Below are 25,181 nucleotides of genomic sequence, written 5' to 3' on the forward strand. Positions count from 1 at the left end.
ATGTGACGAGAAAGATTTAGTTTGATTCTGGATTTAACTTAAAATGAAGAGAAGCCTGCATGGGAGAAATATGTTGTCTCTTTGTACTGCCTGTCAGTATTCCTGCTGTACTCTTGTTATTCAGTTGCCATAACAAATTAAATTTTTGTGTGATTTGAGATTAGCCTAAAGACAGTGTGAGGGTTGCATTAGCAAAGTAGTGGTGGGTTATAATCATGTATTTTACATAATCTAAACAGTGATAAAAACAAAAATACAACTCTGCATGTGCCTTTCTGTTAATTCTAGCATGGAGATTTGTCATCCAAGGAACAACATCACCATGTGTCCACTGTGTGACAGAGTATGCAGCTACTGGAAACTTAGCACCGCCTGTGGGACTGCCCGGGCAAGTCATCTGTTTGACAATCCTGCCACAGTTTTCTTCTCTATATTCATGGCTCTCTGGGGTGAGTGAAGATAGAGAAGGTCATTCAAAAAAACAAAAGTAGAGTATGTGTGTCCGCTTTATAACGTGCTGTTAAAAAGTATACGCCTCTCCCTGATTGCTTTTTCTTTTGCTGTTTTGTCACACTTGTTTTTTAAAGCATCAAACAAATGGCAAAAAAAGGCAACCAGAGTAAATATAAAATGCACTAATTAAATGATGATTTCATTTATTAAAGGGAAAAGGTTACCCAAATCTACCTGTGCATATGTGAGAAAGTAACGACATCAGCCTTCCCCGAGTTAGTCTGGAGTCCATTAGCTTGTTGCACTCAGATTTGATTATTGATAGCCCTTCTTCTGTTTGTTGATCACTTTTCTGGGAGATGTTTTATAAAAGAAATTGAATTGTCTCATGCAGGTGGAACAGTTTTTATTGGCTAGCACTGTCACCTCACAGCAAAAGGTTTTCCAGATTTTCAGGGACTCTGGTTCCCTCCCACAGTCCAAAGACACGCATGTGAAGGGAATTAGTCATTCCAGGATTGGCTGTAAAGCACGAGTGGTTGTTGATCTCTCTATGTGAGGCCTTATTTACCCAGCCCACTTGTTGCTTTACCTGCGTCTGCTGTGCTTACCACCAATCGTTCTTGTTCTGTGTAATTTCCAGATTTTATATTTGAAACATGCACATTTTGATGTCTGGTTGCTTCTGCATATTTTCTTACCTCTCTTTTAAAGCTGCCATGTTCATGGAGCATTGGAAAAGGAGGCAGATGAGACTCAACTATGAATGGGACCTTACAGGGTTCGAGGATGAGGAAGTGAGTAATAACACAACTGCTTTTCTGTGTGAAAGGATAAAAGGCAGAGACCCAAGGCCCACATAATAAATAAAAGATCTGCTATATATACAATACTATGAAGAGAACCCAGGTCGCCAAACTAGAAATGTTGTCTTTTGTGACAAATATTCATATTCTATTCATATTTTCATATTCATAATATTTAAGGAAATCAGACTTTTCCATTTAAGAACGTTTTTGTGTTTATTTTTATTTTTGTTGTCCATTCATGTTCAGTCACATTGAGCATGAATAGACTTCACTATTCAGTGTGATTATGAAAAAAACAGTACCCTCTCTCAGTTTACTGTCATACAGACTGAAAACATATTGACCCATTTTTCACTTTACTTAAATGTTGTTTCTCTGAATTTGTTTTTCACAGGAAGCTCTCAAGGTTTGGTGAAAATTCATATTATTTTATTACTATTATCTTGTCTCTTTACTTTTCATAACCTTTCTGCTGCTGCTGCGATCTGCACAGTTTATATATATTCTTAATACCATGTACAGTCCAAAGATGATTTATTGAAAATAAAAAAAGACATTTATAAAATTATGACCATTGACTAACATTTTGTTTACAGGACAAAATGCACACATGATTTGACTGATTGGTTCATAACTGTGAAATCCTGATTTCACGATTGTGCTTGTTTGAGTGCTTTCTGACACAAATCTTTAAACAATAAATGAAGAGAGATGGATCCCAGAATGCTTGTTTTATATCAGTGTCCCTTTGGCAACTTCATTGCTTTTTTTCTCTAACTGTTGAGCTGAATGGATCCTGGGATAGATGAAAGAAAATCATATCAGAAAAGAGCTTGGGCAAAATAAAATGTTAATTTTATCACCTTATACAGACACCCTAAAAAGATAGTTCTGTCCAGTTTAACAGCAAACAAACTACCAAACAATGAGTAAGATCATCACACTTGGAAACAGGCAAAAAAGTATGTAGCCAGCTTTTAAATTTGTCTCGTATTTAGGTTAGTTTGATAGTTATAACATGTTTAACCACAATTATTAGTAATTGTGAGACCCTCCACTCCCAGGTTCCATTAGACACAGTTTATAAATGCTGAGTCTGTACATTGTGATAATGTTTCCCCTTTAAACTGCACTGTGGTCATTTCCTTTCAGCTCACATCTTTGCTCTTCTATTCACTTTTACTCTAACTGTGATTTTTCACTTTACTGTCTTACGGATGTCAGTTATTTGACTTACTGAAAAGTAAGAAAACATATTTTTAGTATTAAAAATGTTTTAATTAAATGATGATTGTGGCTGGACTCCACAGTTGTTTTCTCCCAACCTCTGGTGGTTGTTTTCTCTGAAGCTGTTGGAGAAAACAGCCAAAAACATTATTTTTCAGAAAAGACTTCTTGTATTCCAAGCCCATAGAGTGACTTAGTATCTTAAAGAATAACTGTCCCTACATTAGCATCATCTTTCTTATAGGTGGCTGTTTTCTCCAACATCTTCAGAGAAAACAACCACCAGAGGTTGGGAGGACAATCAGATTGATTTTTATGCACCTGTGGCAATAGGAACCAAAACACCTGAATTCAAAGATTAAGGGAAAAGACACTTTTTTGAAATTATATTGATGTTATACTTTTTTGATACTGTTTTTGGTTAGACTTGTCTCTTCAACATCTATTTTAGTTTGGTTAGTATGAATCACTGCCACTGTTTATCATTTTTTGTGTGTGTCATCATAGGATCACCCCAGGGCTGAGTACGAATTCAAAGTAATGCAAAAGTCTCTAAGGAAACGTCAAAAGTCCCAGGACAAGGTAAACACACTCTATGCTGTCCATGAAAATCTTTTATTATCAAAGCTGTGTGTATCATAAGGTTATTGAGTATTCTAGTTGTATTTTACTTTAAAACTGTTTTGCCGAGTGCTTTAGTTTGTGCATAAAAAGGGTGTCTTATGTCAATATACCTACATTTGCTTTTGCAAATGCTTTTAAACATCTTGCAAGAGCTGACACTTTGCCATGTATTTGTATGTTTGCATTGTGTAATCTAATGCTTTTTTGTGCCACTGTTTATTGCACAGCCCACAGGAAAACATTTTATCACCAACAATCTTTTCAAAACATTATGAAAAGCAGTTATATTTGCTTTGTGCACAGAACTAAGACTGCACATTTACAACATATTTAGCACCAATATTTATGAGTGTGCATACCTTCTATTCTGTTTGCCTTGCCTAACAATCACACACACTAATATGGGTGCACTGGGGTCAACTCAGGGTTCAATATCTTGCCTAAGGCGAGTTCAACATGCAGACTGGAGTAAACCAAGGATTTGCCCCTCTGCTATCTGAGTCACAGCTGCCTCTAGCTAATGTAATAGTATCTTACTATATAACAGAACACTTTACTCTTAGACTGTGGCCTTACTTGTATTCCTAAAGTATAATAAGAGCCTTGAGCTAACAGCTCCCTAATAGTCCAAGCATTTGTTTGCCATTCATGTGAAATCGCTCTGAATCAGTTTCCTTGATCTTTCATTTAGTTTTTTAGTTTTGCTCTCAGAGAATCAACACCTCTAAAAGTGAAAGTTGGTTTCTGATTATATTTTGTTTGACATGTTTTGGTTCATATCAGACTCAAGAAGCAGGCTACCACAGACACTGGCAACTTTAGAATGTTTATTGAAACACAACAGGATGCGTACTGCCCAGAGTTCTGTCAATGAGCTTAAGGAACTCTCGACAGGTGACTGAGCTATCGTCACCTGTAAGGAGCTTGTGGCTTGGAGGTAACAGATTTCTGGGAATCAATTGATCTTGGCATCAAGTGGCGTCCCTTTAACGGAGGCCTCCTGCTGGCCTGGCGTGTCAGTGATTAAAGTCAGCATCCTTATTTCAGGCCCGTTGGTATTGTTGAGCTGGATAGTGCATTCCTTGTACCAGGCTGTTGATTTCTTTTTTTGGAACTTTCTCTTTGTCTTTTATGCTTTCTTAATATGTTGTGTTGATTTTAATACATTTAAAAGTATGACTGTGGTGACATTACATGTCATGTTTGACCTGAGTTAATTTTTTTTACTGTTTTATTATTTACTTGTTTCAGATAGAAAAGCTTACATTTCAGGACCGTCTGCCTGCCTACATGACTAACATCGTCATGATGTTGTTAATGGTAGGAAAAATCTTATTCTCTGCATATACTGTACATCACTGATGTTATGTTTAAAGGTGAAAAACCCTTTTACTCCTTCAGATTGGTGTTACATTTGCCATTGTGTTTGGTGTGATCCTCTACCGCATCTCCACCAAAGCTGCTCTTCATATGAGTTCCAGTCTGATCACAAGGAACCATGTGCAGCTGACAGTTAAAACCACTGCAGCCATCATCAACCTTGTGGTCATCCTTATACTGGATGAGGTATATGGAGCTGTGGCACGATGGCTTACTGTATTAGGTAAGTTTTGTATAAAACCTATCATAGCTACTGTATACCGCCCCCCCAAACCTAACCCTGTCTTCCTCAGTGACTTTGCTAATCTACTAACCCATCTTTCATCTCTCTCCCCAAATGTGATCTTGGTGGGAGATTTCAACATTCACATGGACAATAATGACCTTCTGCTCACCAGAGACTTTTCCTCCTGTCTCGAAGGCTCTGAATTTAAACAATTTATCAACTTTCCCACTCACTCTAAAGGACACACCATGGACTTGGTCTGCTGTTCTGGTGTTACTCCCTCGAATCTTTCTGCTACTGAAATCCCCATAACTGACCACTTCCTCCTTTCATTTAACCTCACTCTCTGCTGCTCTTCTACCAAGCCAACCCGTCTCATCTCGTTCCGCAACATCAAGAACATTGATATGGACATTCTCACTACCAGTTTGGACAATGTTCAGATTCCGGACTTCTATTCTACTCCTGATGATTTGTTGTTATATTATAACATTGTCTGTCCTTGATTCTCTGGCTCCTGTAAAAACCCACTCTGTTTCCTTCGCTCGCTCTGCTCCCTGGTTTACCTCTGACCTCCGAGCTCTGAAGGCCAAAGCTCGGCAGCTAGAGCGTAAATATAAGAAATCTGGTTTAACTGTTGATTCAGAAATCTATAAATACCACGTACTTCAGTATAAAGACTCCATTAACAAGGCCAAACAAAGCTTCTACTCTGGTATTATCAGTTCTTATGAGGGTAATGCTAGGACTCTGTTTTCAGTTTTCAACAAACTAATTCAACCCCCCAACGCTTTACCACCGCACTTCTATTCCTCTGAAACCTGCAACTCCTTGATGCTGTTCTGGACTACGAAAATCAATAACATCCACCAGCAACTCAGATCAAATGTTGTGTCTACGCCCTCTCCAGAACCTCTTCTCCTTTTTGAGCCGTTTTCCACTTTTCATCTTCCTGATTTATCTGATATTTCCGAGTTAATATGTAAATCAAAGCCTGCCACATGTCATCTTGACCCCATGCCCACGGGGCTTGTGAAATCCTGCCTCTCTTCTTTACTCCCACTCATTTCTGCCATCATTCACTCTTCTCTCACCACCGGTATCGTTCCCTCCTTATTGAAGACTGCTCTAGTCACTCCTATACTGAAAAAACCTTCTTTAGATCCTAACAACTTTAACAACCTCCGTCCGATTTCCAATCTACCCTTCATTTCTAAGATACTCGAAAAAGTGGTTGCAGCTCAACTTCATTTACACCTGGTTAATAATAACATCTACGAGAGATTTCAATCTGGTTTTCGCTCATGTCACAGTACCGAAACTGCTCTACTTAAAGTCACTAACGATCTTCTAATCGGAGCTGACTCTGGTCTTCTCACCATTCTCGTCCTTTTAGATCTGAGCTCAGCCTTTGACACCATTTCTCACTCTGTCCTTCTAAGCAGACTTTCCTCTCTCGGCATCTCTGACACACCCCTCGTCTGGTTTCATATCTCCTCGACCGCTCCCAGTTTATTCAACTAAGATCATTCCGTTCTCGTCTATTCCCCGTCACCTCTGGTGTACCCCAAGGCTCAGTTTTAGGCCCTCTTCTCTTTATAATATACATCCTCCCTCTAGGTACCATCTTCCGCAAATTTGATCTTCAGTTTCACTGTTTTGCTGATGACACCCAGTTATATCTCTCTTGCAAACCTGATTCCTCCCTCCCACCTTCTTCCCTTACAGAATGTCTATCCGAGTTAAAATCCTGGTTTACCTCTAATTTTCTAAAGCTCAATGAGGATAAAACTGAGATCCTCCTTATTGGCACCAAATCCAACCTTTTGAAGGCAAACCATTTCTCACTCACCATCGATAACTCCACAGTTTTCCCTTCTCCTCAGGTTAAGAGCCTTGGTGTCATCCTAGACAGTTCACTTTCCTATAAATCTCACATCAATAATCTCACCCATTCTGCCTACTTCCATCTACGTAACATTAACAGATTGCTTCCTTCTCTTTCCACCCAGTCTACGTCCATTCTTGTACATAGTCTTGTTACCTCCCGTATTGACTACTGCAATTCTCTTCTGCATGGTCTCCCCCAAAAATCCCTCCATAAGCTTCAACTGGTTCAGAACTCTGCTGCTCGCATTATCACCAGAACCCCCTCCTACCAGCACATCACCCCTGTTCTTCAGGAACTTAGAAGAAAGAAAGAAAGTGTACTTTATTGGTCCCCGTGGGGAAAATCCCTCTCTGCATTTAACCCATTCACTCAGTGAAGCAGTGGGCAGCCACTGGGCGCCCGGGGAGCAGTGTGTAGGGACGGTACCTTGCTCAGGGGTACCTCAGGGTAGCTGTTCAGGGGAATCGAACCCCCGACCTTCCGATCATGGGGCCACCACTCTACCTATTGAGCTATCCCTGCCCTACTTCACTGGCTCCCTGTGAAATTCCGGATAATTTTCAAACTTCTTCTGCTCACCCTCAAGGCCATTCATAACCTCGCTCCTCCTTACCTTTCTGACCTGTTAACCACCACTTGTTCTGCCCGTTCACTTCGTTCTTCTTCTTCTATCCAGCTTACTGTACCTTCCTTCCGCCTCACCACCATAGGAAGCAGAGCTTTCAGCTGCTCTGCTCCCAGGCTGTGGAACTCTCTGCCCCCTGAAATAAGAAATATTGGTTCTCTCCCCCAGTTTAAATCCCAACTCAAAACTCATCTGTTCAAATCTGCATATTCACTTTGAATCCACTGTTTGTTCATTTTATCTTGTGCTTTTATTTTATTGTTCTTATTCTGCTATTGTTTTACTAAGTGTTTTATCCTATTGTAAAGTGTCCTTGGGTGACTTGAAAGGCGCTCATAAATAAAATTTATTATTATTATTATTATTATTATTATTATTATTATTATTATTATTATAAAACAGGCTGTTAACTAAAGCACAAATACAGTAAGGACATTTGTGTCTGGTCAATTATTTCTTTGTCTTCACAATAATTCTTATACCATTGGAAAGCCTTTTTATATGAAACGTAAACATAAATGTTTATTACTATGTTCATACCAGTGTATGAATATCAGTTGGGTCTGGTCTATTGAGAGTAAAACAAAAACACAAGCTATCCAGCTAGAATGGCAAAAGAATAGTAGTTAGTTGATGTATCTCCAGTTCTGTGATTATGTGTGTAGCCCTCCAATGGGCTTCCCTATTAGTTATCTCTTATGCATGGTAAATGGACTGATTGTTATATAGCACTTTTCTGCTCTCCTGGAGCACTCTGAGCGGTTTATGCAGCATGCCTCACTCACCCATTACACCCATACAAGAACTTTTTTCTAATGATCACACACATTCATCTCTGATGGATGCATCAGAGAGCAACTTGGAGTTAGTATCTTGCCCAAGGATATGCGGACTGGAGAAGCTAGAGATCAAACCACCAACCTACCGATTTGTAGATGACCTGCTCTACCAAAACACAGTATTCTCATTAATAATGTCATGAATGGCCAAATATGAAAAATAAGGCATTTGAAAAGCAGAAGCCTCTATGCCTTTGTCACCTCAGAGGGAAGGAGAGAAAGTATGAGTCAAATCTCAGCTATCAATGCCCTCCTCATCTGAAAGGTTTTCCACGTCACTGCTAAGGCAACAAATCACTTGTGTGCAACCTTAAAAAGCAGCTGCGAACTGGTAATTTACCATATCCAGTAATCAGTTATGTAGAATCCCAAACACATGCAAGCACAGAGCTAAAATGAAATGGTAGAAACCCTCATCTAAATGCTAATGTTATGGCTAAACTGTGAATCACCAGGTATGTCCCATCCTTCGGAGGACCCGGCCCACGTAGACCGTGAAGGCCGGGTCATCCGAATGATGTGCCTATGAATTGGGACATAGCTAGCATCATGTTTTTGCAAAACATGAAACAATAAGTACTGATAATGACCACTCTAAAAGTTTAGTTAAAGGAACATCTGGGTTTAAAGGGTAGCTAGAATCTAGACTGATTTTCAGCTCCTGTTTTGTGGTAGTGGGTGGTTGGGGCGGGTGCTGCCTTACCGTTTTGAGATGTGGGGCTTAGGGGGCTTGTGGTGACAGGTGCTGGCCCCAGGTGGGGTGGCTGGCCTCCTCTGCACGGACTCGGTATAGGCCTGGGACCGCACATGATTGGGTGCTTACTTACACAGGAGTTGTCTACACCCCCTTGGTCACTCATCTCCATGGTTTGGCCCATGCAACTGTCAGGCAGGTGTTAAAATAAATGGACTGAGACAACGTGGGAAACTACTTTGTGGTCATATGAATCTAAATTTGAAATTATTCTTGAAAAATGCTGCAGCCTCCTGACTTAAGAGGATAGAAAGCATGTGACTTTTTTTTAATCAGCACTCCATTCAAAAGCATGGCTTTGTAATAGAAGAGTCTGGGAACTGGGCTGCCTTGACCTTTCAACAAATAAAAACATTTCAGGACTGTTTAAAGCCTGATCTTGTTGATCAGACAAGAATGAAACAACATTCCTCTCCCAAAGGAGCAGCAACTGATCTCCTCCCACATGTTTAGAAATGAAAGATGTTTTAAAAGAAGAGGGGATGCCACACAGTGGTGAACATGGCCCCATCTCAACTGTTTTGAGACATGTTGTTGTTTTATTTTGTTCCAGTGTTTAGAAGTAACTGTCAAAAAGAAAAAGAAAATAATAATAATAATTTTTCTGCTCCCTTATAGAGGCTCCTAAAACTGACAAGAGTTTTGAGGAGAGACTCATCTTCAAGACCTTCATTCTCAAGTTTGTTAATGCATTTGCCCCAATCATCTACATTGCTTTCTTCAGGGGAAGGTTAGTAATCTCATAATTTATTGTTTTTGGTTTTTCTTTTTTTCTTTTTTTTCATTTTATCAGTTACTGTTTATGCACAAAGTTCAATATTTGATACTTCACACTTTAAACAGTTTTCCATTCATTTTCATTTTAGACTTGTAGGCAGGCCAGGCAGCTACCTATATGTGTTTGACTCTTACAGAATGGAAGAGGTAAGCCTTGTGTTTTTACAAATTAACCTCAAACAAAAGCTGTCATAATAATTTCAGACTGGACTTGGAGTATAATTGTTCTGAAGATAATTTAAACAAAATAAATACATTTTATTTTACTGCACTTTCTCCCAGTTTTCATACTAAACACATTTTTAAGTCACATCCTAGAAGTATAATGACATTTTTATTGAACAGCTTGTTCTTTCTATTTTCTGGTAAAGAGATTGTTGCCCTAAGCTAAACGACTTCACCAGAGTCAGAATCAGAATACTTTATTAACACCAGGGGACAATATAATATTACATATAATGCATAATATTAGATCAGTATTTCAGTCTTGCCTCAGAGAAAATCACAATTGTTGACTCTGAATTGGTTATACGATTGAATGAGTATGCACGATTGTGTGTGTGTGTGTGTGTGTGTGTGTGTGTGTAATAATAATAATGTACTCCTGCACATCATGTGAACTATCCAGAGAAGCACTAACACAATCTTAAAGACCACATTCAGCCTGCTTTACTTTCTAACTGGAGATTCACCTTTATATCACAAACATGTTAGTTATCATCAGTCATCTTCCTCTCACTTTTTCTGAATTACAATGCTATTTCCAGAGAAAAATGCAAGTGTAAAATCTGCACTTACACACTACTCATTTCCTCATCAGATCTGCTTAGTTTTGACCAAGTCACTTAGAAAATGAAGTTGGTGCAACATTATTAATAAATTGGCATTCCAGTATTTATCACACACTCTAATAGATACACTGGGGCAACTTCCCCAAAGACATTTCAACTTATGGACTCGGGTGGACTACAGGAGGCAGGGATCAAACCAACCTTCCTGTGATTACATGACCCAAGGTAGAGCAAGTCATTCTGCTCTGCACACTGTTGTGTTATAATAAAAATATTTACATTTCTCCTAGTGTGCCATTCTCTGAAGGTGTTTAAGGTCTAAAGAAATGTTGCTGCCATACCAGAGTGAGATGTTGCTGGTCAGGACACTCTCTAAAGTGCCTTTGTAGAAAGTGGTGATGGCAAGAGTGCAAGTGCTGTTGTGTCGTCTTGACAAGAGAGGTCGTGTTTGCATACTGTGTCAGGTCATCTTTTTGCCCAGATATCCACATAGTCAGTAAAAAAAGTGCAGTTGTTGCTGTCTTTGCAACAAGAACGGGGAATACTGTCATTTTGTTTTAGGTGTACTTTTAAAAATTCCTTCTTTTCTGTGGTTGACTTTAGTGTGGGATTGTTTTACAGTGTGCTCATGGAGGCTGTCTGATGGAGCTGTGTATCCAGCTGAGTATCACCATGTTGGGAAAGCAACTTATCCAGAACAACCTTTTTGAGATTGGAATACCGTAAGTAGGATCACTTCATATTGGTTTGTTGCTCTTGCACATCACATTGTTGTAGTGTAATTGCACGAGATCTTCTTTCTATAATCACTCCTCGATATTCAGGAAGTACTTAAAAAAAGACTTATCTGAATTCCACTCTCTTGAATTCTGTGCACACTCCTACATATTGACATTTAGTAATAACAACTTTTGATATGCATATCAAACACTTATGTAGTGAGGAGATAATGTAACTTTTTTCTGTTCAAATGTAATCACTGGCATCATAATTCAGCTAGAAAAAGCAGAAGCCACAATGCCAATTTGAGTAAACCGTATAACACCCAAGGCTGAGGTTAGCATTGACAGCCTGTGGCAACACAAAAAACACACTCCGTTTGACTGTAGCTGTAGAGAAGGATCATCAAACCATCAAACAACTCATCTGTAGTCCAAGTTATTACTTATACATTAAATGATTGAACACAACTTATTACTTCCAAAAGTACAGCACCGACATGCCATTAGAGTGATCTGTGGCCATTATTGTTCATATATGCGTGCGTCTATATGCATTTGTGTATTCATATGTGCACATGTCTTTCAGCAAACTGAAGAAACTGATTCGATACATTCGGTCAAAGCAAGGAGCTTTTCAGGAAGAAGAGAGACAGAAGAAGTTGACGAGATATGAAACCGACCATTTTCTGGAGCCATTTGGTGGATTAACTCCTGAATATATGGAAATGAGTCAGTACTACACACTAAATATCCTTCACCACTTTGGTTCTTAAATACTAGATATGAACAAAGCAAAACACAAGTCTGTTTTCTTGTGTGCAAAGATAATTTTCTATAAACACTGATGGCCGCGTGTCATTCAAAAGTCTAAATCACGACTAAAGGATCAGTTGTGAGATTATACTGATTCTTATTGTGGTTTCAAGGTTTTGAGGATTTCCATGTTAATCTATATTCTAATTCAATGCAGTTTTGTTTATGTAGAGATAGTAGACAAAAAAATTTAATTGTGTGTCTATAATATGTTTTCAGTACATTTATATTTGCACAGGTAAAGGGATATGTTGGTACTGATTTTTTGCTTTGCTCCTTTGTCCAGTCATCCAGTTTGGTTTTGTTACATTGTTTGTGGCATCCTTCCCGCTGGCTCCACTCTTTGCTCTGCTCAACAACATCATTGAAATACGACTTGATGCCAAGAAATTTGTGACGGAGCTGCGAAGACCAGTGGCAGCAAGAGCTAAAGACATCGGTGGGTTATATTTAAAACACTGTGGCATGTTTAAAAATGCATGTTATTCAGGAAGGATCACAATAACAAGAGAAAATAATATTTGTTTAATTATAAGAAGAGAAATCTTATACCTGAAAACATTAGCTGACACATATTCTCATTGTACAGGAATATGGTACAACATACTGAGAGGGGTAGCAAAGGTTGCTGTCATCATTAACGTAAGTAATGTCTGCTGGTTTAATTCTTTTGACATGCTACATGCACGATCGTGTTGGTGTTAAAACTAATGTAAAAAACTTTGTCTAAGTTCATGTCCATAAACAAATTGTATACATAACAAAAATTTAGAAAGAGGAAAAAGGGCCCACACATATTCCTCAAATATGGTGAGTAAGAAACTTGATATATATTGTGAAACAATTACATAAAAAAGCTCCTTCAGTCACTTCCTGTAACCTGACATCACCTTAACTGTACCCATACTTATGTAGTTTACCCAGGGCCTGAACATACTTCCTTTAATAATAATAATAATAATAATAATAATAATAATAATACATGCAAAGAGAACTCAACTTTACATTAGCTAAATATCACATAATACCACATAAGCAATTCAAATAAAAAGTAACAAGGAGCTGCAAAGCAAGGTAGCCCAGATGCTAACTCTGCAAAGATAACAAAAGTGACCATTATCCTCCAGCCTGCAAAAAACAAACTGCACAACAAAGAACGTATTTATTATTAGAACCACAACTCTTACTATGCTGCCAGCAAACGCACCATGAAACACGTTTCCTTCCATGGACGGATTATGCAAACATTCACACATAGGACACTTGATTAGTTTACTAGTAAGAGGTTGGACCAGGGGTGGGCAACTCCAGGCCTCGAGGGCCGGTGTCCTGCAGGTTTTAAATAACACCCTGGGTCAACACACCTGAATCACATGATTAGTTTGTTACCAGGCCTCTGGAGAACTTCAGGACATGTTGAGGAGCTAATTTAGCCATTTGAATCAGCTGTGTTGGATCAAGGACATCTAAAACCTGCAGGACACCAGCCCTTGAGACCTGGAGTTGCCCACCCCTGGGTTAGACTCTCTTTTGCCTTCAGCTGTCTTGCAACCAGGGGTGTTGAACCCCTGGTTGCCTACTTCAGCGTGCGCGTGTGTGTGTGAGAGAGAGAGAGAGAGAGAGAGCTGGTGAATGTGGGATTGATTGATTGACTACTTTTAGTGCTCAGGTGAGTAGAAAAGTGATATCTAAGTACCAGTGCTGCAGAGTTGTTTGCTGATTGCTGAGGTGCACAGTGAATAACAGTTGCAAACACTCATCTGATTTAGTAGCTGCAGAGATCCAAACCTCCTCTGACATTAACATCTGCACACAAACTATGTGCTGGGACCTTAATGGCATTGGTTTCAGTGGTCATCTCCTGTAGGTGTAATATGTAGGTGGACCACGAGCTCCTTATGTTTTAATGAGTTAATAGTTGCAGATTCAAAATGTTTCTGTGCTCATCTTTGGCACCAAGATCCCATATTTTACCTCTATGCCCATTTTTTTCAAAATATTTTGCCTTTTCATAAGGCATAGGGATGTCAGGTTCCTCACACTCTGCAGCACTCAGCTCCAACAGAACAAAGAAATATGATGATGGGATATAGAGATGTTGATATTGATGCTCAAATTTGGTCATAGTAAAAAATTGTTTAGAAAAGAAATGAAAAATTAAATGAAAATTTTTGCTTTAGAGTTTTTGAAATTGTGACACCTGGAATTTTGCATGTGTTTTTCATTCATGAAAAATGATTTTATCTGCCTAGTTATGAAGTTACAGTATGAGGGCTTAAAAACTATTTTAAAAAATTGACTTAAAAGTCAACCATTTTACCGTATGAGGGCTTGTAACTCAGTTTTCATTGTATGAATGTAAAAATTTGGTTTCAATAGATAAGTGTTAGGTATTATTTTAAAACAATCACTTAGTTCTGGGAGGATCAGGTAAGAAATGTTCTCAGATTTGATTAATGTGTATAGTTCATAAAATCAAACTAATATTCACTCACGTGCTGGATATATGGTGCTTATATCATCTTATCTCTTTTGTAGATTGTGTTTTTTATTCTTTTTGGCCCGTCTTTCTGCATTTCCAGCTTAATGGAGTTTTCGCCCTATCAAAAGATAAAGCTATGTTTTGCTCGATGCCAAGTGCATACTCAAAAGGAAACATTACTTTTATCTCTTTAAATAAAGAAATAAAGCAGTATGGCTGGTATTTCAGCTACAACATTCCAGTTGGTTGTATACTTAAACCTGTGTGTAGTTACAGTTCACATAGTTCATATTTGTTTCCATTTGCCACACTTCTTTTCTCTCTCTCTAATGTCCGAACCTCTGTCCCTGCTCCAGGCATTCGTTATCTCCTTCACGTCAGACTTCATCCCTCGGATGGTTTACCAGTACATGTACAGTCCTGATGGCTCCATGCATGGATTTGTCAACCATACACTGTCTTCTTTTAATGTGAGCCACTTCCAGGATGGCAAAGAACCCATGGATCCATCACACTTTGGCTACCCTGTTGTAATATGCAGGTAGGAAATTATTCTCAGGTTACAACTGTCATAACATTTCAATAAATGTAAAAACTTTTTGAAATAGGTATTTCAAAAAGTTTAGTTATTGTTATGCTTCTTTAAAAACCTATTTGTGAGTAAAAAGCAAATCAGTGATTTTAGATGATTTTTAAATCATTTGTGAATCAGTGCCTCCAGCAGTCAGGTTATTAATCGAGTCATTGTTGGCAATGACTTCTAAATTAAATGCAAATGAGTACAGTGCTTTACAATGAAGGAAGCTATTTTAGTCTTTATTTATTTCAATAAATAAACTCTTAAGCCCAGAGATGTGCCATTCTGTAATCCTTGCACAAGCTTTTCAATCCATTGCAATTACTCCTCTTGTCTGCATGCTGAAGCATCCCCAGACAAGGTACTGAGCCTCAATGCATCCAATGTGAGTGTATGTGAATGTTAGATAAGGCACTTAGCCTTAGAGAAAATCATCATCAAATAAATGTGTGTGTATGAGGCTTTTAGTAAAATGCACTTTAATTGCTAAACTAGACTGGAAAAGTGCTATATAACAAGTCCATTTACCATATTACTAAAACGAAAAAGAATCTGGTGACAAAGCTGTCGGCACAGAAAGAGGAAAGAAAAGCAAGGAAACACTAAGGACTGACGCTTAACAGAGACCAAGGATACAAAGCTGGCACTGGAAGTGTAAACCATAGAAACATGCAACCAAAACTATATACAAAGACAGCAAGCGGAATTCAAATACCAAAAAGTTTGAGATAAGTTTGTGTGTCCAGCAGAAGTTACCATGGTGATTTAGCAAGTTAAAAAAGACACTTTCATGACACAGAAAAGCAATAAGTATATAAGAAATAATATAGGTGGTATAGAACTGTGCTGACAATGCTAACGCTAATGGACTTGGAAAAAAAATGTTGGATTATTCTTTCTTTCTCTGGCTAGCTTAATTGCTGTGTACAGACAGCCATACAAAAAGGGTGGCACCTATGGCAGGAGACACACCGATAGAGGGTCAAAATCACAGCAGGCCTTGCTGGAACGTAACACTGTCAGGGAGTTTCTGGTTTGTTAAACACATGTTGAGGGGAACATCTGGGAGATTGCACTACTTCTAAATTATCCCTATCTAATCATTTAGATTATATGTACTGGCCTGGTTTTGCCAGAAATTTCTTCTCAAAATTGAGTGTTAAATTGTGACCAAATGTGATACCTGTTTTTTGTCACTAAGGTATAAAGACTACAGAGAACCACCTTGGTCAAACACACCATATGAGCTATCCAAGGAATTCTGGGCAGTGCTGGCTGTCCGTCTGGCTTTTGTTATTGTTTTCCAGGTAGGTAATACATAAAGCAATTACTAGTAATGTTCTTATGAATTTATTTTATTGAATTATCACATACCTTTTAAAGAGAGGTGCTGAACTATGATTCTGACGTGGGGTCTGGTCAGAACAACCTACATTTCATTATAGCAGCCAACATAAATCACCACAGTTGAGTAGAACAACCAGAAATTCAGAAACTGATCACATAGTCCATGGACAGGAACTTACTTGTAGCTGAAAAGTAAGGTCATGTCTACTCAAACTGGCAGTTCAAGGAGACAGGGAGAACATACAGGAACCTGATTGTTGTGAGGTGACTGATACCTCCTGTACCACTGTGCTGCCCTCCTATAAATCCCTAATGATAAACCTCTACTGAAGGTCTTCTGCAGTTTTCCATTTTCCAAAAATTGATACTTTTTTTTGTCCTTGAGTTGAAATAAAAGCCCACTTTCTGGTGGAGTCTGTAACTGCTCTCCTGCAGCGTCTGGCACAAATGTTCTTATTTAATCACTTGGTATGCAGATACATGGACATGTTACAACAGTGGAGGTCTGCAGCCGCTCTCTACTTGTTGCACAGTTGAATATCAAACACTAGATAGACAAAAGTACTAAGACACCGACACATTACACCCACAGGAGTTGCTCAGCCATGGAAACTTACTGAATCTCCTGGTGCACAGTTTTGTCTTTGTGTTAGTGCCAGAGGAGCTTTGGAACGCTCCAGTTAATATGTTTGTCCATATAGTGTATAAGGAATTTTAGTATGGTTAGTCAAGGCCAAAACCATATAAACCTTTTGTCCTATCTCACTCTGCTCTCTTTTCTTTCCCTCACCCTCACGGGTTTTGAAAGATGGCTGCTGCTCCCTGAGCCTGGTTCTGCCAGAGGTTTCTTCCTGTTAAAAGATAGTTTTTCCTTCCTGGGAGTTGTCTGATTGCTGGGGTTTTCTCTTTATTATAGTAGGATTCTTATCTTACACTATAAAGTGCCTTGGTGCTGTTGTAATTTGGCACAATATAAATAAAATTGAACTGAATTGATTTAAAATGAACTATATATGCCAAACGGTTGAAATTTTTAGAAAAACATAAAAGCATGTGACCTACGGGATGTTGGGGATTCAGACTGTGGAAGTTCTGAGATTATTTTTTTGTTTTTACCAGAAGAAAAATTGCTGAGTTGTCCCATTTCTTTCATTTATTTCTGACAGAACGTTGTGATGCTCATGAATGACATTGTTGACTGGCTAATCCCAGACATCCCAAAAGATATCAGCCTGCAGATCCACAAGGAGAAGATTTTATTGGTAGAGCTGTTCATGAAAGAAGAGCAGGGCAAGAGCTATATCATTGACAGCAGCACTTCAACAGATGGAAAGGAAAACTGCAGCAAACACAACAACAACAGCAAAGTGGCACCCCCACGCTCCCGACGGCATACCAACAGCACCAAAAGCTTCTAACAGCCATGCTAGCAGCTATGGCTAGTAGCTATTAGTTTAAGTAGGTTTGACATGTCGAAGCTTGCTATTAGTTCTCTCTCAGGACAGACTAAATTGTATGTAAATTGTATGTTTTCTTAATATTCTTAACATTCCAATGACTGGGACAGCAGTTGGCCAAAGAGATGTGAGAAAATTAAATCTGTGGCCAAATATGTTGCATGTTTTTGTTGAGCTGTGAAACTGTCACTCCATGTGTGCACCCTCAAATGTATTTATGTGCTTAAGAATGTCTGATTGTGTACTCAAATTAATGACTTTGTAAATCAAAATGTAAAAGTGTATTCATTCTTACATGCATTACAGCTGAAATTTTTTATATAATCCTTTAAATACTCACAAATGTTAGAATACGCACAAAAATGATGACAAATTGTGTGCATAATTTTTTTTTACCAGCATACACATTAGAATCAGAAAATGTGAATTCAAAGAAATCAATATAGAAACTTCATTAAACTGTGACTAATCAAAATTTACAACCTGCTGTTAGAAAATAAACATTTTTAATTCGCTGTATGGAACAAAATTTAAATCAGAATTTTTTTTATTAAATTCTCCTTGAATAACACAGGTCTGCAACCAAAAAACTGAATAGGATTTGTTTGACTGAAACTGGGAAAAATATTTTTAAAATTCCAAAAACCTGGTATCCTATACTTGAGTCAAAAAACCATATCCAGTAACATTTTCTAAAAGCAAGAGAATAGAAAATGCGAGGAATTGAGAAGGGGGCGGATACTGGGAGTTTGCGCTGTGAGGAGCTCAGATGGTCCATGTCCCATTCTTCAAGACATCCCAACAGATCTATTTTGTTCAGTGGTAAGGAATCTCAGAAAAATTATGCAAAATTAGTTAATTGTAATAAAATATTGATTTTTTTTTCATTGCTGTTGTGATTTCTTTTTAATGTAAACTCCTCATGATTTGCAAAAACACTGTATGTGATGGAGGGAAATTGAGATCATTTTTAGATTCAGCACCCTAAAATATCATTTTTATTTTCTTTTGCAGACCTGTGTAATCAGGCCTCATCTTAAAGAAGACCTCACTCCAATGCAGTTCACTCTCAGACTGCCTTGTTTAGGATATGTAAACCTTTAAAGCCCAAATCATGATTTTTTATTTTTATTTTTTGGAAAATTGAGTTTTTGAGGATCCTTGTGACAATTTCTTAAGAAATGAAATTTGAATTTGCATATATTCGTTTTCATTTTTAACTTCTTTGTTACCTCCAGTTTTGGAGGTCCTACACTGATTATGTAGAAGTCTCAAATCGTATGCATCATATATGATAAATTTGCCTTTAAAGGGTTGAAAGTTGAATGTATACACCACTCTGCATTTAATCAGCATGCAATATCTGAAATTCTATTTCAGCTAACAGCTGATTATGGCTCAGTAAACCTACTCTTTGATATTTGAAACTCAGAGCAAACAGGTTGCTTCAAAACTGTTTAAAAGAGGTAACGCTATACATTCCCTTCACCTACACTGGTCTTTGTTGCATTTTAATGGACAACTCCTCTATATAGCAACTTTTACTTAAGTAAAACTATTAACCTGATTTTTTTTCTTCCTTTTAAAATCAAGTCTTTGGTAAAATGAACTGGTACTTACATAACACCTTTGTACTCAGTTTTAGCGCTTTGTACGTCTCATTCATCTATAAGCACAGGAGGATTTGGAAATGAGCCATTGAAGTTCCAATTAGTGGGCAACCTACTCTGCCACCTGAGGCAATCACTTTCTACAGTCAACAGGTGTTGGGAACTTTCCCAGAATCCACATTTCTACCAAAGTCTCTAGCAATACTTGTGTCTTTAGTGCTCAGGACCTAGAGAGAAGGCAGATGGGTTGAGAAGTGTATTTTGAAAACATTCAGTTTCTTTGCATTATTAATCTAGAAGGAGCCATCAGAAGATAGGTACACTGGGGTCATGAAGGGATGGACATGGTCCGCCATAATACTCAAGTGGGCTGTGGTGTTAAAGATCATTTAAGGCGCTCAAAGTGTAGCACAGAAATACCCCCACATCATTACACCAGCAGCAGCCTGAACTGTTGATTTGAGATATCAGGTGAGATCAGTTTGTCGTGCTGTTTACATTAAATTCTGACACTACCATCTGAATGTTGCAGCAGAAATTCAGACTCAACCCAGGCAACGTTTTTCTGTTTTTCTGTTGTTCAGCTTGCAACTAAAAGCCTGATTTTTTTTTTTTCTGTCTTTTGCTGATAGAAGCAGCAGTTGTTTTGCTGCTGTAGCTCATCAACATCAAGGTTTGACATGCTCTTCTGCATACCTTGGTTGCAATTTGGTTGAGTAGTTATTTGAATAACTGTTGCTTTTCTATCAGCTCAAAGCAGTTTGGCTATTCTCCTCTGACCTCTTCTTTAACCAAAGAACTGCTGCTCACTGAATATTTTATGGTACTTTTTTGTACTATAAATTAGTTTGGGAAAATCCCAGCAGACTAATAGTTTCTGAAATACTCAGACTACCCTGTCTGGCAGAACCATCCATGTCTTGGCCAAAGTCACTTAAATCCCCTTTCTTCTACATTCTGATGCTTGGTTTGAACTTCAGCAGATCGTCTTGACCATGTCTACATGTCTAAATCCACTAAGTTGCTACCATGTGATTGACTGATCAGATATTTGATTTAATGAAAAGTTGAACAAGTGCACCTAGCAAAGTGGGACTTAGTCATAGGTGTAAGCATCACAGCAGTACCTGAGGATTGAATACGGAGAAGAATAACTTTCTTTTTTTTTTGTCTTTTACAGCACATAACCCCTTTTAAAATATGCTGCAGTAGTCTGAAAACTGATGAAAACCATGAATCAACATATGGGTATTACCTGTGGAAAGACTGATGTTGCAGAAGTGAAACAGAGCAAGCAGAGGTTTCATTAGAGGCATAGCTAAGTATTTTGCAGTTTGGTACAATTTGCACACTGTGGGTGCACCGTCACTCCCACCTCGTGCTGTCAGGGTTGGGAGTGATGGGGATGACAGCTCAGTGGCATCGTCTTGTCACTGAATCCTTCCACTGGGTCAAGAGGACATGCCAGAACAGAGCTGGCCTTCTTGATCAGCCTGTTCAGTTTCTCCCTTACCCAGTGGAGATACTGCTGCCCCAGCAGAGAACACCATAAAAGATTACTGATGCTCACTGATGAGTCTGGCTGGAGTCCAGTTGTTCCAGTTGTTGGAGTCCTGAGGCCCCAGTCTCCAAGCTGTCGCTGATGACTACCAAGGTAAAATTTACGGGGTCTGGCAATACGTTATTTGCTCGGGGCAACCCAGTCACAACTTGGGCATGTACATGTGGTGACCCACAGTTAGGAGCATTTAAAAACAGTTTTTTCATCCAAATCCCAAAAGGTTGATTCTGTTAATCTGGATGTAACATTTTCAGTGGATGAAATGTTTCATCACTCACCCAAGTGACTTCCTCAGTCTCAGCTGACTGCAGGTTCCCCCAACCTTATAAACATTACATTGCAATAGTAAAATGCATTGTTTATACAATTAAAGAAATTGTTACAACAGTAGGAGTGGGAAAATCTGAATTTTGGTACATGCTGAGAAAGAAAGAAAGCACTGGTGAATTCAGTAATGCAAAAAGACTTGGACGTCCACGGAACACAGTTGTGGTGGATCAAGCCATAAAATCCCTAAACCCTAAAAGCCATAAAAATGAACAACACTTTCTGGGAGGTAAGCATATCAACATCCATATCTACCATAAAGAGAAGATTGCATTAAAGTAAATACAGAGGATTCACTGCAAAGGGGAAGCCACTCATATGCCTCAAGAATAGAAAGGCTAGATTGGACTTTGCTAGAAACATCTAATAAAGCCAGCACAGTACTGGAAAAACATTCTTTGTACAGATGAAACCAAGATCAACCTCGACCAGAATGATGGCAAGAAAAAAGTATGGAGAAGGTGTGGAACAGCTCACGATCCAAATCACATCATCTGTAAAACAGTGTGATGGTTTGGGGTGTATGGCTGCCAGTGGCACTGGGACACTAGTGTTTATTGATGATGTGACACAGGACAGAAGCAGCCGAATGAAGTCTGAGGTGTTCAGACATACTGTCTGCTCAAATCCAGCTACGTGCAGATGAACTGATGGGACATTATGTCACCGGGTTGGTTGGTTGCGGCTAATAAACTTACTGTTAGGTATTTTAGTACCATGGGAGCATTTACTGGATATTGTTTTATAGTGACATTATACAGGAAAACTCTGTCATTCAATAAGGCCCCTTTGTTTTAGTTATTTTTCTCTTTGACCCAAGAATTGATGTGTGAGAATCACAGGCTGGTACAAGGTTGAAATACCACAGAGATCACTCCCTCAGCTACATTAGTTTCTTAATCTTTTAGGAGACGCCTGTTGAGGCCAGATGGTTTGTTTCAGATTTCACTAATGTAAGAACTCTTTATTTCGTGCCTTGAAAATATGTCGCTGAGATAATCATAATTGTAGCTGAACTGATAAACTATACAAAGGGTGCTTCTTCACCCAAGGGCAGGAAGACGCTCCCTTATCTTGGTCTGTACTGGTTTAAACTGATAATCTGCTGTCTCATGAATTTTTCCCTCTATATAAACTGTTGTACTTGAGAATAAAGTTGAGTCGATTTGGGAAGACAATCTAAAGCAGTCTCTGTTTTCTTGTTCTCCCAAGCTGCTCCCGAGCTCGTACTAACACGCTGAATGGCATGCTTGAATGTTACTTGAGAATATATTTGACTGTGTTACAGATTAAGGGACATTCTCTGCTGATAGACGCCCACGCCTCGGAGGAAGCCGATCCACGGATTAGGCCCTGGAAGCCGTTTCCTTCACTTACATTAGTTAACATCACTTTAAGGGGATTACATTTGTGCTGCCCCACTTGCTGCAACAATGAGTTTTATGTTAAGACACTGAGGATATACTTCCACCTTCACTGTCTGTCTCTTTGGCAGTAATTGACTCGTCCTATTTGGCTAGCAGCACTGAAACTCCAGTTGTTAGCTGTAATGTCCAGCTTTGTAAAGCACTTTATAAATGAGGACAGTGTGGAGGAGAGCCCGTTTGAGTCACCAGACCGACAAGCTGCAGTCCGACACTCCAGCTTTGCCTCGCCAGGCCGGGTGTACTGTGTGCCCTTGCTGAAAACACTTTGAAATTTATTAATAAACTTCTGACGACAGATTCAGATTTGACTTCAAAACTGCTTGTCCTGTCTTTAAAGCTTGTGCCTTCAGCAATTTCATCATAAATGCTATTTTTGAACAGTCTGAAGAAAATATCTGGCTCTGCTGGCGAAACACTAGAGAGCATTAGGTAAGAAAGCCACAACTTTTTTCTCCCAGCTTACTCCAGAATTCCTCTTTCTCTTCGGACATCCAACCTTTGGGCATATGCACTGACAAGAACATAATAATAATGTTACCTTGTAATCTTGTAATAAATATTACAAATTAAACATTAGTCTTCTTAAGTCTTTGGACTGAGATGATCCCTTTTTCATTAGTGTACATCTTTCACTTTAGATTCTGTCAAAACTGTGTTTTCTAAGACTGGATGAGGCCATTTCTTCTTTTTTTGTGTTTGGCCATTGGGTAACTTCATCTTTCTCCAGCAGTGGTCAACCTCACACTTTCCACATATTTATAGTCTTGACACTATTACAGTCTTTTTAATCATTTTTAATGTACATCATTTGGATACTTTAAATCCTATCGCTAACTATGCACTCTGAAAAGAAAAAGCTGTAAACTGGCTTATAAAAATCTATAGGTTTTAAGATAAGATAAGATTAGATAGAACTTTATTAATCCCTCGGGTGGGTTCCTCTGGGAAATTCGACTTCCAAAAAGCACAGCAACGACCGAAGTTACAGTTACAGAATGTTATATATATATATATACACACACACACACACACACACACACACACACACACACACACATATAAATACAGAGACAAATATAAATAAAATATACAAAGGGGATAAATAGAATAAATAGGAATAAAAAATAAATAAAAATACAAGTGAATTGCACATTTCAAGTATTGAGTCTATTGCACTGTTGACTATTTACAAAAAGTATTGCACAAGGTATTGCACAGTGAGGTGAAGAGGCACTACAGCTTAGTTGTTCCCCCCTCCTTTGTCCTCCTGTTTCCCCTCCCTCTCCCCTCCAGAGAGGAGTTAAACAGTTTGATGGCGTGTGGGACAAAGGAGTTTTTAAGTCTGTTAGTTCTTGTCTTTGGGAGAAGCAACCTGTCACTGAACAGACTCTTCTGATTGTTTATGGCCGTGTGCAGAGGATGCCTGGCATTGTTCATAATGTCCATCAGTTTCTTTAATGTCCTTTTTTCTGCCACTGTCACCAGAGTGTCCAGCTTCATGCCGACCACAGAGCTAGCCTTCCTGATCAGTTTCTCCAGCCTGGATGAGTCCTTCTTTGCTGTGCTGCTCCCCCAGCACACCACAGCATAGAAAAGTACTCCAGCAACCACTGACTGGTAAAACATCCTCAGGAGCTTCCTGCAGATGTTAAAAGACCTCAGCCTCCTGAGGAAGTACAGTCGGCTTTGGGCTTTTTTATACAGGTGCTCTGTGTTGCATGACCAGTCCAGTTTATTGTCCACCCACAGCCCGAGGTACTTGTACTTGTTGACCACCTCCACCTCCTCTATCTGAACCGGTAGTGGACCTTCTCTGGACCTCCCGAAGTCCACAACCAGTTCCTTAGTCTTTGAGGTGTTGAGTTGCAGGTGGTTTGTGTGACTCCATGCGACAAAGTTCCTCACCAGACTTCTGTACTCCTCTTCCTGATCATCCCAGATACACCCCATGATGGCCGTGTCATCTGCAAACTTCTGAATGTGGCATAATTCAGAGTTGTAGCAGAAGTCAGAGGTGTACAGGGTGAAGAGAAGAGGGGACAGCACAGTTCCCTGTGGTGCTCCTGTGCTGCTGACCACAGTGTCAGACGTGATGTCCTTCAGCCTGACGTACTGTGGTTTTTCTGGTGTTGGCTGGCAGTAGTAATGGAATAGGTGACAAAACACCCAGTCACCCACTTTTCAGTTATTTATTTGTAAAAAATGTTTGGAATCATGTAAGATTTTCGTTCCACTTCTCACGTGTACACCACTTTGTGTTGGTCTTTCAATAAAATTGATTCATGTTTGTAGCTGTAATGTGACAAAATGTGGGAAAGTTCAAGGGGGCCGAATACTTTTGCAAGCCACCTTATGTTGTCACAGAGTTTTCGACATATAAAAGGAAGAACAAGGTGTTTTTTTTTTCAAATGGTGCAACAGCGGCAGCACACTCTAACACATGCTCAGTTACTCTCAAAAGA

General features: G+C 39.0%; 1 protein-coding gene across 2 annotated transcripts in view; it reads left to right on the forward strand.

The window, feature by feature from the left end:
- Positions 1-18,675, forward strand: part of ano1b (anoctamin 1, calcium activated chloride channel b) — a 38,986-nt gene extending 20,311 nt beyond the window's left edge. The window contains exons 11-25 of one of the 2 annotated variants that reach the window (XM_026174798.1): positions 289-449; positions 1,168-1,250; positions 1,657-1,668; positions 2,997-3,071; positions 4,365-4,433; positions 4,515-4,716; positions 9,447-9,558; positions 9,695-9,752; positions 11,018-11,118; positions 11,705-11,847; positions 12,218-12,370; positions 12,521-12,573; positions 14,770-14,954; positions 16,192-16,297; positions 17,504-18,675. In XM_026174798.1, coding sequence (XP_026030583.1) covers positions 289-449; positions 1,168-1,250; positions 1,657-1,668; positions 2,997-3,071; positions 4,365-4,433; positions 4,515-4,716; positions 9,447-9,558; positions 9,695-9,752; positions 11,018-11,118; positions 11,705-11,847; positions 12,218-12,370; positions 12,521-12,573; positions 14,770-14,954; positions 16,192-16,297; positions 17,504-17,755 — 1,765 coding nt within the window. In that variant the 3' untranslated portion in view covers positions 17,756-18,675. The remainder of the gene's footprint in view (positions 1-288; positions 450-1,167; positions 1,251-1,656; positions 1,669-2,996; positions 3,072-4,364; positions 4,434-4,514; positions 4,717-9,446; positions 9,559-9,694; positions 9,753-11,017; positions 11,119-11,704; positions 11,848-12,217; positions 12,371-12,520; positions 12,574-14,769; positions 14,955-16,191; positions 16,298-17,503) is intronic. The other variant, XM_026174799.1, reaches the window with a different exon arrangement.
- Positions 18,676-25,181: the final 6,506 nt, after the last annotated feature.

The sequence above is a fragment of the Astatotilapia calliptera genome, chromosome 7, assembly GCF_900246225.1.
Source record: "Astatotilapia calliptera chromosome 7, fAstCal1.2, whole genome shotgun sequence".
NCBI classification, from domain to species: domain Eukaryota; kingdom Metazoa; phylum Chordata; class Actinopteri; order Cichliformes; family Cichlidae; genus Astatotilapia; species Astatotilapia calliptera.